Here is a 14,429-nt window from a genome sequence, read left to right on the forward strand (position 1 = left end):
TGAGCGCGGTGCGGCCAGTCTCAAAAAGGAAAAAAAAAAAAAAAAAGAAATAGTTATTCCACAAAGTGTGTGTTCTGGTTTTTTATATTTTTTATGTTCTAATCTGGAGCCATTTCCCTTGGCTAGTTTTTGTTTACTAGGTTGAGCTATCAATGGCACTAGAGGTATATAGTTTATGGCACCAGTTGTCAGTGTTATTAAATATATTTATAAATATTATTTGATGAATATATATTTTCAGTTTTCATATTGGCCATTTAAGTTTTATTTCTTGAATTATTCTTTAATCATGCATTTTTCTGACAAAAATTCTGCATGGCAGGTACTAGGCACTCAACAAAGAATTATCAAATGAGTGAATGAATTTATAGTGATTGTTGTTGCTGATCCTTTCTTATGCATAATTTTTCTTCTTTAATTCTGATTTACTATACCACTTACTCATTTTTGAAAATGTAAAATAATTTTTTTCAGGTCTCTTTGTATTTCTCAACACTTCAGAGAGTGTCTTGTTTCCCAGTGAAAATAATGTTGTATAAGTTTTACTGAGGTTGAAGGAAGTTCTGTAATTGTACAAAATCCTTATCACATTATTGTGGTTATTGAAGGAGGACCTTTATCCTCTTGGACCTTGTTAAAAACTCCACAGAGAAATGATAAGTATTCAGTTGTGTGAGCCTCTAATATATGTTTTTTAGAGTAGATGCAGTATATTCTCGGCTGAATGCATAAGATGCAAAGGAGGAAGAGCAGGGAGAAACTTAACATCATTTCTCTAAAATTTACCAGAAAATAAATAAATAAATAAATAAATAAATGATAAAAAATTTACCACGGCCTTCTCTGGAGATGAAAACAAGATTTGTTAATGGTGATACCCACCTCAAATTCCTCAACAACTAGAACATCTCCTAAGATTTGCTTTATCATTTTCTTTTAGGTGATTTATTGTTCATTTGGTGGAACGTCCAAAGGGCTACACTTCAATAACTTAATAGTTGGACTTGTCCTTCTTACAAGAGGCAGAGATGAAGAGAAAGCAAGATGTGAGTACTTTTGTTATCTCAAAATGATAATACCATGTTTGTGTGTAGCATAATTTCCCTCAAAATTTTGATGACAGGCAAAGGATTAGAATTGGCATCTCTCTAAAGATATGCAAATAGCCAATAAGAACTTGAAAAAAATGCTCAACATAATTAGGCATTAAAGAAGTGTAAATTAAAACTAGTTCATATCCACTAGAGTGGCTAAAATAGAAAAGATAATAAGTGTTGACGAAGATGTGGAAAAATTATAACCTTCACACATAGCTAGCTGGTGGGAATAAAAATAGTGCAACCATTTTGGAAACCAGTTTGGCAGTTCCTCAAGCTGTTAAACATTGAGATACCATATGACCCAGCAATTCCACTCCTAAGTATATAACTGAGAAAATTTAATACATATATTCACAAACAACCCATGTTCACAACTGTATTAGTCCGTTTGTGTTGCTATAACAGAAATACCTGAGACTGGGTAATTTGCAAAGAACAGAGGTTTTTTCGGCTTGTGATTCTGGGACAGCTGCGTCTGGCACAGGCCTCAGGCTGCTTCTACTCATGGTGGAAAGTGGCAGGCAGCTGGCGGGTACAAGCAGATCACATGGCAAGAGGAAACGAGAGAGAATGGAGGTGCCAGGGTCTTTTAAACAACAGCTCTCACGGGAACTAATAGTTGAGATCTCACTCAGGACCCTCACTCCCCAGGGAGAGCATTAATCCATTCATGAGGGACCTGCCCCCATGACTCAAACAGCTTCCAGTATTGCCACATTGGGGATCAGATTTCCACATGAGTTTTGGCAGGGACAGCATATCCGAATTCTGTCAGTCACTAAGTGGAAACAATTCTAATGTCCATCAACAGATGAATGGATAAATAAATGGTGTTATATTCATATAATGGAATATTACTCTATAATAAGAAGGAATAGAGTAACTGATTCATGCTACAACATGGATGAACCTGAAAACATTTTGCTGAGTAATAGATTCTAGTCATAATAGGCCACATATTATATGATTCCATTTATGTGAAATTTCCAAATTAGGCAAATTCATGGTGGCAGAAAGTAGTAGATTAGTGGTTGCCAGGAGCTCAGGGAGAGGGAAATGGAAAGTGACTGTTCATGGGATAGGGTTTTTTGGGGAGGTTGATGAAAATGTTCTGGAATTAGATAGTGGTGATGGTTTCACAACCTTGTGAATATACTAAAATCAAGGAATTGTACACTTTAAAAGGGTAACTTTTATGGGATGTTAATTATAGCTCAATAAAGCTGTTATTTAAAAGTCTGATGACAGACTTAGTAGTCTATTCGTTTCTTCACAAAGAAAACCAAAAGTTTACATACTTGATAATGTTGTATACAAATTCTTGGTAAAAGGCTTAATTCTTTTAATGTTTTACTTTTAATTTCAGAAATTAATTTTATTAGGTGAATTATCTCAGCTTAGAAGAGGTTGGCACCTCATCCATTACCTTTCAATCTTACTAAGCATGGAAGTGCTATAATGAGAAGGCATCATTTACCCTTCTAAACATGAGAGGGAAGATAATCTTAGTTGATCAGTGTCCACCTGTGTTTCTTAGTATATGGATTTATTTACTTATTTTTTATTCATTCATTTAATTGTTTATAATGTTTTTTGTCCCCTCATTCTTTTCTTTGAGCTCCCCAAAGACAAATCTGCTCTTACCAAAAGCATTAGTAAGCACTGTTAATTTAATTGAAGGTTTCCCAGGAGAAGCATTGGCAGCCATTTATATCCACGGAATGCAAAATTTTGCTTCAAAAATTCTGAGATTTTTATTCTTGGTCACTGGATGCTGGGTTTCACTCTCTTCCTCCTTCCTTTTCTAGTCTGCATGCTATGGTCTGAATGTTTGTGTTCCCCCAAAATTCATGTGTTGAAATCCTAACTCCCAATGTGATTTTAGGAGGTGTTGCATTTGGAGGGTGATTAGGTCATGATGGCTAATACTAAATGCTTCATGAATAGGATTAAATACGCTTATGAAAGAGGCCTTAGAGAGACCCCTCGCCACTTCTGCCATATAAGGATACAATGATAGCCATCTATGAACCAGGAAGTGGGCCTTTACTGGACACCAAATTTGCTTGCTCCTTGATCTTAGACTTCTTTTTTTTTTTTCCTTTTTGTCTTTTTTACTGACCGGTAACAGGATCGCAACCCTAGGTGTCGCGCCCGCACCACGCTCAACCAGTGAGCGGGAACCGGTCTCCACATGGGATCCGAACCCTCGGCGGGAGCGCTGCCGCGCTACCAGGCGGCGCACTCTCCAGTGTGCCACCGGGCCGGCCCGATCTTAGACTTCTGAGCCTTCCAGAACTATGATAAGCCACCCAGTTTATAGTATTTTGTTGCAGTAGTTAAGCAGACTAAGATACTGCCTTTGGACTGCTTCTTCTAAATCTCTCAGAATCTTCTCTCTTGCTCCTGAATCTATTCTGTTCTTCTTTTTTTTTTTATTTTTTATTTTTTATTTTTTTGTGTGTGTGTGTCTTTTTCCGTGTCCGGCATCGGATCGCAACCCTCAGTGTCGCCCCCGTACCAGACCAGGACCGGCAACGGGATCGCAACCCTCGGCGCTGCTCCCATGCCTCGCTCAGCCAGTGAGCGGGAACCGGTCTGCATGTGGGATCCGAACCCTCGGGCGGGAGCGCCGCTGCGCTTCCCAAGCAGCACACTATCCAGTGCGCCACCGGGCCGGCCCTATTCTGTTCTTCTTAATCCTTTTTTTTTTTTTTTTTTTTGACAGCTGACTGGTAAGGGCATTGGAACCCTTGACCTTGGAGTTATCAGCACAGTGCTTCTTGTCAAGTGAGCTAACTAGCTCACTTAATCATTTTTTTTTCTTAAATTTTTTTTTTAAAAACCAGTCTTATTGAAGTATAATTGATATACAATAAAATACATGTATATAAAGTATACATTTTGATATGTTTTGACATATGTATTTACCCACTAAACCATTAACATAATCAAAATAATTAACATATTTCCATAAACCCTATTTTATCTATTGGAATATAAGTGTCATCCTGGTTTTTCCAAATTAGCATCCCTCCACCAAAACACACATAAACTGGCTCCAGGCAGCAGTAACTGAAAATAACAATTTTCTGGGTCACAAACACAAACATATTTTTTAAGTTTCTTTATTTTGACTGTACGATTGTCTTAGTTTCCTACGGCTGCCATACATAACAAAGCACCACAAACTGGGTGGCTTAAAACAACAGATACTTATTATCTCACAGTTCTGAAGGCTAGCAGTCCAAAATCAGTGTCAGCAGAGTCATGCTTCCTGTAAAACCTATTGGGGAAAATTCTTCTTCCTCACTTCTGCTAATGGCCATCAATCCTTGACCTTCCTTGACTTTCACCTGCATCTTTCCAATCTCTGCCTCTCTCATCACATGGCTTTCTTCCCTTTGTGTCTGTTTTCTCTTCTTATAAGGACATATTAGATTGGGTCTCACCCTAATGAACTCATCTTAACATTATATCTGCAAAGACCCTATTTCCAAATAAGCTAACATTCACAGGTACTATCTATTGGGGGATACAGTTCAACTCATAACAACAGTATTTCAGACATATGTATACTATGTACTTCCATCCAGCTTTATTATTTCTTAATGTTGTGTTGTGTTTGTCCCAGCTCTTGATTTTTAAAAAGTAGTATAACTAAGGTAAGGCTGTCTTTGTATCCCTTTATGATCCCATTCCTATTTTTCCCTTCATAGTGGTTACCACTCTCATGAATTTGGTGATCTTTCATTCCTCATGCAGGTTTATACATTTCAGAACATGTTTATATATCCTTAAATATATCTCCAACTATTTTGCTGGTTTTAAACTTTTTAATAAATAGTATTCCATACAGATTACTTTGTAATTTGCTTTTTTCCAAATGTTATGTTTTTAGACATTTATCTATCTTGAAACATAGTTCATTTATTTTAATTGGGACATAATCCCATCGTAAGTGTAGGAGCATCTGTATAGTATTTCGTGTGTGTGTGTGTGTGTGTGTATCTCATTTACCTGTTGTTGACAGACATTTATCTTTTTTCTAATTTTTGCTCTTGCAAACAATCTTCCAGTGAACATCTAGTATCTTGTACACAGGTATAAGAGTATTTCTGGCTTGCATCTTCGACTTTACTAGATTTTGGCAAATTACTCTCCATAGTGGTTGCAGTAATTAATACTTCCATTATCAATGTATATGAGGTCCTATTTTCTCTCAGTCTTTGCTAACACATGGTATTGTCACACCTAAGTATTTTTGCAAATTTGGTATGTTTGAAATGATATCACATTGCTGTTTTTTAATTTATGTTGCTGGGTTATTCTGAGGAATAAATTAAATTATATTTATGAAGTTCTCGGCCCTAGTAATCACTCAGTTGTTGGTACCTTTTTCTTCTCTCCCTACTTCTACTAAGGTATATTTGACCTATGTTGAGATTAATTTATCCTATTTTCTTTCTCCTTAGACATTTTTAGTCTTTTTTCAAATGAATCTGGGAGTTATGTTGTACGAGAAGAAATGGAAAGAATGCTCCATGTGGTGGATGGTAAAGTCCCAGATACACTCAGGAAGTGTTTCTCAGAGGTATATTTAAAGATTCACATTTCATCCCTTTCTGTCGACAAAGTATTAACTCTTAGTTGTGTAATAAGTTCAGCTATGATGAATAGATGTTTATGTGCAGAATATTCTTGACATTTTGTATTTAATGATTGATCTTTCAACTATGTGCTATACTCAAAGGTCCATGACTCTCATTACTGCTATATTTGTGAATGTGAAAATTTCCAATTCTGCTGTAAAGATGACTTAATACTTATACTATAATAAAACACAGACCTACAGTCTCACACCAACACACATCAACACACGTGCACACACACGTGGTCCTGCAAGAACCTGAAACAATGCTCACGTTGTAGGGATGTATATATTGGTATGTCACTTGTAGGGATGAATATATTGGTATGTCACTTGTTGGCCTTGAGCTATTCTGTTATCTATTTCATTAAGGCCTATTTTATCATTTATTTTACTTAGTTGATTTGTACAGTGAAATATTTGGGTTAAAAAATTGTTACTTTTGTCTGTTTTAAAAAATAATATATTTTCATCTTATCTTTAGCATTAGAAACAATAGAAAACAATAGAAACAAACAATAGAAAATATGTATCTTTAACAGAGAAAATTCTCTTATTTTTCTTTTCAGAGTTCTACTAATATGTGAAAAGTCCCTAGAGATGGTAGAGTAAAATCTCCTTTAGAAGTTTCTGATCCTGGGCCGACCCCATGGCGCACTCGGGAGAGTGCTGCGCTGGGAGCGCAGCGACGCTCCCGCCTCGGGTTTGGATCCTATATAGGAATGGCTGGTGCGCTCATTGGCTGAGCGCGGTGTGGGCGACACCACACCAAGGGTTGCGATCCCCTTACCAGTCACGAAAAAGACAAAAAAAAAAAAAAAAGAAGTTTCTGATCCTGTCATGCAGCACTTATTGCTGCCCAGTTTCTTTTGGGTGTCTGTCTGACCCTCTTTCATTTCACCAGTGTGACAGTCCTTCACTGCTGTTGGTTTTATTCAGGGAGTTTAGCTATACCTTCCTGACTATATAGGCATTGATTGTTGATGGTCAGTATGTATATGTATGCTTCTAATATCTCTGTGGTCTATCTTTAGCTTCTTACCATTCTGGCTTTAAGTTTCTTTTGTGTTGATAGCACCTGATGATTTCCCTGTCTTGCTCTTGAACTTGATTGTGCATGGTGGTAGTTATGGTGTTTGTTACATTTTATGCAGCATTTTTGTTTGTTTGTTTGTTTGTTTTCCTTTTTGTCTTTTTTACTGACCGGTAACGGGATCGCAACTCTCGGTGTCGCGCCCGTACCGGGGACCGGCAATGGGACCGCAACCCTCGGTGTTGCGCCCGCACTGCGCTCAGCCAGTGAGCGGGAACCGGTCTCCACATGGGATCCGAACCCTCGGCGGGAGCGCCACTGTACTCCCAAGCAGCGCACTCTCCAGTGCGCCACCGGGCCGGCCCTTATGCAGCATTTTTATGTGTGGGGTGCAAAAGGATGGGCTTTCTGCATGTTTGGTTCTGACATTTTGACTGGAAATTGCTGTGATAGTATTTCAGTACTTTAAGACAAACTGGACTATGGATTGTTTGTTTTTTCTTATAATACAAATTTGCTGGTCAATGACACAGGGACCTGGGGAAAAATAAAAAAAATACATTAATAAAAAAATTTGCTGGTCAGAGAAAAAAGTAATCTAATCTTTGCAAACCTGATTAATTGGATTTTTTTCACAGAGATGTCAAATGCATTAATACCCTTTACTCTTTTTCAGGGAGAATGTATATTTTTTCCTTTACATAAGGTTTGTGTAGATACTCCCATTCTGTAGATGGGAACTAAATGTGGTTGGCCACCCAGTTCTCTAAAATTCAGGCACAATAACAGGCACATGTATTAGGTGATAGTGCTATAGGGAAAAATAAAGTAGAATAAAGGGAACAGGTGGCGATAGGGAGCAGGCAGCTGAGTGTTGCTATTTTATATAGGATGGTTAGGAAAGATCTGTCAGAAAAAGTGCATTTTGAGCAAAATATTTACAGCAAGAGAGAGAGAAAACCATGAAGATATCTGGGGGAACCACCTTCCATGAAGAGAATACAGCAAAGGTCCTGAGGTGGGAGTGTGCTTAGAATGTCCTAACAACAGTAAAAAGGCCAATTTAGTTGGAGTGGAATGAGCAAGGAATAGAAGGAAATGAAGTTACAGGGGTTATTGGGGAGTGGGAGGTGGATTATATATGACCCTATAGGACAATACAATGTGAGTTCTTTGACTTTTACCCGGAGTGAGATGGAAACCATTAGAGGGTTTGAGCAGAGGAATAACATAATATAAGGTGTTTTTGTTTTTAAAGATGATCACTTTGAATCTTAGTAGAAAGTGAGCTGAACAGAATCCAATTTAGGTGTCTGAATCATCCAGGTAATAGGTGATATTCATTTAGATCATGGAGTAGCAGTGAGGTTTTTAGATTCTGCATTTATTTTGAAGGTGTTTTGACAGAATCTTTTCTTGTTTTGATTATGGGCTGTGACAGAAAGAATAGGTGAAGGATGAGTAATGTGTTTGGCCTGATTTAGTAAAGTAATGGAGTTGCCATTAACTGAGATTGTTAACTGGAGAAGGACATTTGAGGGTGGGATATCAAGAGAGATTTAATTAAATTTGAGGATCCTAGTAGACATTCAAGTGGAGTTGTCAACTGTGCTTTTAGACATATTAGTCTGTTGTTCATGGGAAAGAACTTGTTGGCTTATAGGTAAGAATGAGATCATCTAGGAGCAAGTTTAGAAAATAGATTGGAAGAATGGGTCCTGTACTCCAATGTTTAGAGATTGGCAAGATAAAGAGGAATCAAGGCAGGAGAATAAGGAATGGCCTGTGAGGTAAGAGGATTACCAAGAGTAGTGTCCTGGAAGCCAAGTGATGAGTGTTTCAAGAAGGAAGGAAATCTCAGCTATGTCAAATACACTGAAAGGTCAAGTGAGTTGAACCTTGATCACTGAAAAGTGATCATTAGATTTGGCAATGTGGAGGTAGGTCATTGGTGTAGGTCCTGTTGTGTTCAAAAATCACTAGAGTCATGATGCTAGAATGCTTAAAATTGCAATTATGGGAAATAGAAGACTTATTATAATAAAAAGATCAGAAGACTATTATAGTAAATGCCTGGGTTGGTGTTATTTTTAATGACAAGATCTTTGGAAGAGAAAAGAAATGCAAAGCTAAGTTTTGGAAGCCTCAGGTATTTGAATTATTAGATACCTATGGTTGCTAAAAAACCAACACTGTAAATAGGCTGATGTTATCTGATTCAACTATTTGATGTATTTACATGCTCTAATTTCTGAGTAAGGTGTCTGGTGACTGCACCCAGGCCCTTGCTATCCAAGTTGCCATATTTTAATACCACTTTATTTATACTTGAATAGGTTTATTCAGACCTTCCCTAACAATGCTTTATGTTATTTTTCCATCCTTAAGGAAAAAAAAAAAGCTATAAAAAGAGAAGCACTTTAGGTAAAAGGGTGAACCTAGGACCTAGAGTTAAGTGACATGGGTCTCAGCTTTTTCTATCTTATGCTTTATTATTAGTCTTGACACATGAAACTCAGCATAGAGTGGTATTAAGTTTTTTTCTTGCTGAATTTTTTTTTGGGGGGGTTGTTTATTTATAAAGTAGAAATCTGTATTTTATTCTGTTCTTCAAAGATGTATCAGTTTCAGGAGTCTGTTTATTTTTAATTGCCTTTTCTGGTGTTGACAATATTTTTTCTTAGATAACTTATAAAAGAAGACTTTCCCTTTACTTCCTTTTTTAGAAGAGATTCATGACACAAAAATATAAAAAACCAGATTTGACAGATGGAAATTTGGTGCTACCAATTATGTAGAGTGATTCCCAAAGCACAGGTGGACTTCAGAGATTACTTTATATTTCACTAAGACAGGCACTCAGAGTATGGTATATAGCTAAAGCACGGGGACTTTGGAGGCTGTACTACCTGGGTTTAATCCTTTCTATGCCACCGTATAACCTTGGGCAAATTACTTACTCTTTTGGTGACTTGGTTTTCCCTTGTGTAAAATGGGAAAAACAGTAGTGTCCCTATAGAGGGTCCTTTGAAGATTAAATTAATATGTAAAATATTTAGAACAGTGCTTAGAACATTGTAAACACTCAGATATTAGCTATTTGTGAGGGTGGTAGAAGTGCTTATTATAAATTGGCAGCTTTTTTTCTTTCTTAGTGGTGTGTAAAGGTGCATCTTATAATTGATGACATCTTAGACTCACTGAAACCTTTGAAAGTAACATATTTCACTGAATCTAAGATGCCATTGGTCTTAAGAAGCACCTTTATATACCACTCTGAAAAGAGAACAAACTTCTTTTTCTACTCTTCTCTTTGAACACTGATCACTTCTGTGACCTCTGGTCACCAAAATGTGAGTGGGATTTCTCCTCACTAGCAACCAGTTCTCTGGCAGATTCTTTAGCAGACATGATTGGTGTCCTCCAGTTAGTTCAGTTCTGACACTGTCTACCTGGAGATGGTGTCAGATCCCACAGATTGAGGACTCAGTCCCAGAAGACTGCCCCCCACTTCATAATCCACTCACAAGTAATAGGTTGTCACCTGCACTTCTGACCTGCTATAAATTGAAGTTCCCACAACCCTGTCCTTGGGTTTGATTAATTTGCTAGGATGGCTCACAGAAGTCAGGGAAACACATTTACTGGTTTATTATAAAGGATGTTACAGAGGATACATATGAAAAGCCAGATGGAGTAGATGCATAGGGCAAGGTATGTAGAAAGGGACATGGAGATTTTATGCCCCCTCCGGGTACACCACTCTCAAGGAACCTCCATGTGTTCAGCTATTCGGAAGATGTCCGAACCCAGTCCTTTTGGGTGTTTATGGAAGCTTCATTACATAGTCATGATTGATTAAATCATTGACCATTGGTGATCGACTCAGCCTTCAGCTCATCCCTCTTCCCTCCGGGGAGGTCTGGGAGTGGGACTGAAAATCCCAACCTTCCATTCCAGGGTCTTTCTGGTGTTCACCCCCCATCCTGAGGCAATCCAGGATCCACCAGCCTTCAGTCAACTCATTAGCATACAAAGAAACACTTATCACTTTGGAGATTCAAAGATTTTAGGAGTTGTATGCCTGCAAACCAGAAGATAAATATATATTTCACAATATCACAACCACTAAGAAAAAGCCACCAATTATTATTTTTTTTCCTTTTTGTCTTTTTTACTGACCGGTAACGGGATCGCAACCCTCGGTGTTGCGCCCGCACCACGCTCAGCCAGTGAGCGGGTACCGGTCTCCACATGGGATCCGAACCCTCAGCGGGAGCACTCTCCAGTGTGCCACCGGGCTGGCCCAAAAGCCACCAATTATAATTAAAGGATGCTGTTGATTTTAGGACTTATCCAATGTCAGAGATATTAACATGGGTAAAAACTTGCATCATGGTGAAATTTCTACTGCTAAGTCTCTTTCTAGACTAAATGTGGGGTAGAGAAAGAATGTGGGTAGGATCCTTAATCTCTAAACATGTTAGTAATGTCCTCATGACGTGTCTGTCCCTGCAACAAGTTTTAGTGCCATATTCTTTTATTCGGAAAAACAAGGCTGTCAGGGTCCTCTTGATTGTTTAGATTGCACTGATGTTAAACGATCTGAAATTACTAGGCTAAGCATATCGCTGTACATAATAGGATGCCACTAACTAATGGAGAAATTTTTTCTACCATATTTCTTTTAAGTTATTGTATCCTTTAATGTCTCTATTAAATCTCTATTAAGATTATAGCTGCTAGGTTCCTGAATGTCATTCTTCATTGTATTTCGTGTGAGTTGCTTCTCCTTTCTTCTCATAGAAACATCTGGCCCTCACTAAACCTAGAATCTCTTGTCTTCCAAGCAAAGGGATTGACTTGGACAGTCATGTGATGCTCTCTTTTAGCCTTGACAGTTTTTTCTCCAGAGATTTAGCAAGACAAATACTTGGAAACAAAGCAAAGAAGTAGAAATCAGTCTGCCTCTTTTTGTACTGTAGTCGACTTGTGAATACATATTTTCAGTGATGCCTTTTGGGATCCTGATTTTCCATTCTAGGGGGACTCCTGAATAGTTGTTTTTAATTTGCAAATGAAATCTAAAAGAACATTTTAATTCTGTACAAATTTAGTGAAAATATGCTAATTCAGACAGATTGAGGAGTGCTAGAGAAGAGGGATAAGGCAAATGAAAAATTGGATTTATTAAATATTGAAATAAATGCAGTTTACTGATTTCGGGATATACCTTAGCTAATAAAATATGGCTTATTATTGGCAGTGGACTGCTTTAATGAACTGATGAAATAATTTGCAAATAGCATATAGATTTTATGCAAATAGAAGTTCTGAAATACAACTATATTTTAAAAGTTTGATTTCCAATCATATACACTCTGTAGTATAATTTAGATAATGCTTTCTTTATAAATAGTTAAAGGTAAATGTCAACTAATTGCAAATTTCAGGTTGTGCAGGTTTCAAGTAAGATACCTTAAAATTTGACTAAACTCATGTTTTGTTGTTTAATTTTAGGGTGAAAAGGTAAACTATGAAAGGTTTAGAAACTGGCTTCTTCTAAACAAAGATGCTTTTACCTTCTCTCGTTGGCTACTATCTGGAGGTGTATATGTTACCCTCACTGATGATAGTGATACTCCCACATTCTACCAAACTCTGGCTGGAGTCACACATTGTAAGTAATGGCATTTCATTGTTTTCTGTTCACCTTTTAATGTAATTGCCTGGTAATATGGGAATATGCTTATAAAGAGAAATTTTTTGTCAGTGTTTTATTCTTCCAAACTATAATAAAATGAAATGCTGGAGGGTGGAAAACATAGCCCTGTGTGAATTTTCCTTAGCCAAGTTATATTGGTTTCCTAGAGCTGCTGTAACAAATTAACCACAATTCATAAACTGAAATAAAAGAAATTTACTCTCTCACATTTCCAGCAACTGAAATCAAACTGAATGGGGCTGTGTTCTCTCTGAAATCCCTGGGGAAGAGTCCTTCCTTGCCTCTTGCAGTTTTTGGTGACCTCAAGCATCCTGGGTTTGTGGCAGCATAACTCCATTTTGTGTCTCTGTCTTTGTGTGGCTTTCTCTGTGTATCTGTGTCCTTTTCTCTTATAAGGACACCAGTCATTGGATTTAGGGCCTACCCTAAATCCAGAATAATTTCACCTCAATATCCTCAACTCATTACATTTGCAAAGACCCTATTTCCAAATAAGGCCACATTCCAAGGTTCCAGGTAATCACGAATTTTGCAGAGATACTATTCAATCCACTGTACAGGCCTGAGTGTTAACATCTACTGTTCTTCTTTCTGGTAGTTAGAAAAAACTACCTACACTTTGCTATTGCTTATGCTACTTCTTAACACTGCAATGCCTTTCCTTTTGCTTCTACCTATTAAATCCTAGTCATCCTTGAAGACTTAACTCACATATCCCCCCCCTTTTTTCATGAAACCTTGCCTTCCTATCAAAAATCATCTCTCCTTCCTTTGAACTCTCATAACACCTTATTTGTAATCTTCTTCAGTGAATTAATCACTTTCATCCTTGTATTATAATTATTTTAGCATTCTGTTTATTTGTGCATGTCATCTCTCCTAAATCCTAGGATCCTTTTAGACAGAGTTAATATTATTATTCTTTTCTTCTCTTCCTTTGCCAAGCCTGAAATAAATATTTGTTGACTGAATAGAGGACCTTAGGTGTCAAGTGCTATTTGTATCTATTGCTTTATATGACTTATAACTTGGCTACTAATTACACACCAGCTACTTTCTCTTATTTTCAATTCGTTTGTTACCAGAAGTTCTGACTAATAAGTTCTGGCATGAGTAGGTAGTGAACTTGAATCTGCTACTTTTCAGTGCCCTTGTCTTTAATATAGATAGGAAAATCTTTAAAAAAAAATTATTTTTCATATAGAAAAAATTTACATTCACTGTAAGGTTATCTAATTTACCTTAATATTTAAGTTTTCAGTCATATGGATATTCTGTTGAACTTTTACTTTCACTTATGATTGTATGATGAAGTATTTTTTTTTAATATTGGCCAAGAGTGTAACTGCTTTACTTGAATACCTTGTTGTGTTGAAGAAAAAATTATCCTGGCCCTTGTTAAAACTGTAAGGAAGACATTATTCAAGAGTACTGTAATAAGAGTATTGCAGCAGGGGAGAGAGATCAGGCTGAACTTTAAATACAAGGACAAAATGGGGATTTATAGCCAAGGAGAAGGGTGAATTGGTCAGTGGATGGAAAAACTTCCTGATGGATGTTGGACATGACTGCTGCCATTGTGCACACAGTAAGCACAAAATAGCCACCAGCCTTGTCTTCCACTCCAGCACCAAACCCCTCCCCTCTTCCCTTTAGGTGAAGCCTTGTGACTTCTGCAAAACAGAAACCCTTTTGCTTTCATAAGGGTGCAGTTCTCCACCCTGGTTGCATAGCTTCAGCATTAGCATAATGCCCCTCCTTGACAGTATCAACCGGCCCTTGGTGCCCTATATAAGCTCTCTCACCACCCCATCTGGTGCTGTCCTTCATTTTGAGGGCAGCCCTGGGCTGTCCACCACATTGAGCGCAGCCCGGCAGATTTTCTTTTCCTTTTTTTTTTTGTTTTTTTGTTGGTTTGTT

General features: G+C 37.5%; 1 protein-coding gene across 1 annotated transcript in view; it reads left to right on the plus strand.

Moving 5' to 3' along the window:
* LOC103606541 (ubiquitin carboxyl-terminal hydrolase 32-like) overlaps positions 1–14,429 on the plus strand; it is a 106,416-nt gene that overhangs the window by 29,195 nt on the left and 62,792 nt on the right. The window contains exons 3-5 of the mRNA XM_008591124.1: positions 941–1,046; positions 5,576–5,694; positions 12,305–12,464. Of these exons, the coding sequence (XP_008589346.1) occupies positions 941–1,046; positions 5,576–5,694; positions 12,305–12,464 (385 nt within the window). The remainder of the gene's footprint in view (positions 1–940; positions 1,047–5,575; positions 5,695–12,304; positions 12,465–14,429) is intronic.

This window comes from Galeopterus variegatus, unplaced genomic scaffold (assembly GCF_000696425.1).
Source record: "Galeopterus variegatus unplaced genomic scaffold, G_variegatus-3.0.2 Scaffold6667, whole genome shotgun sequence".
Taxonomy (NCBI): domain Eukaryota; kingdom Metazoa; phylum Chordata; class Mammalia; order Dermoptera; family Cynocephalidae; genus Galeopterus; species Galeopterus variegatus.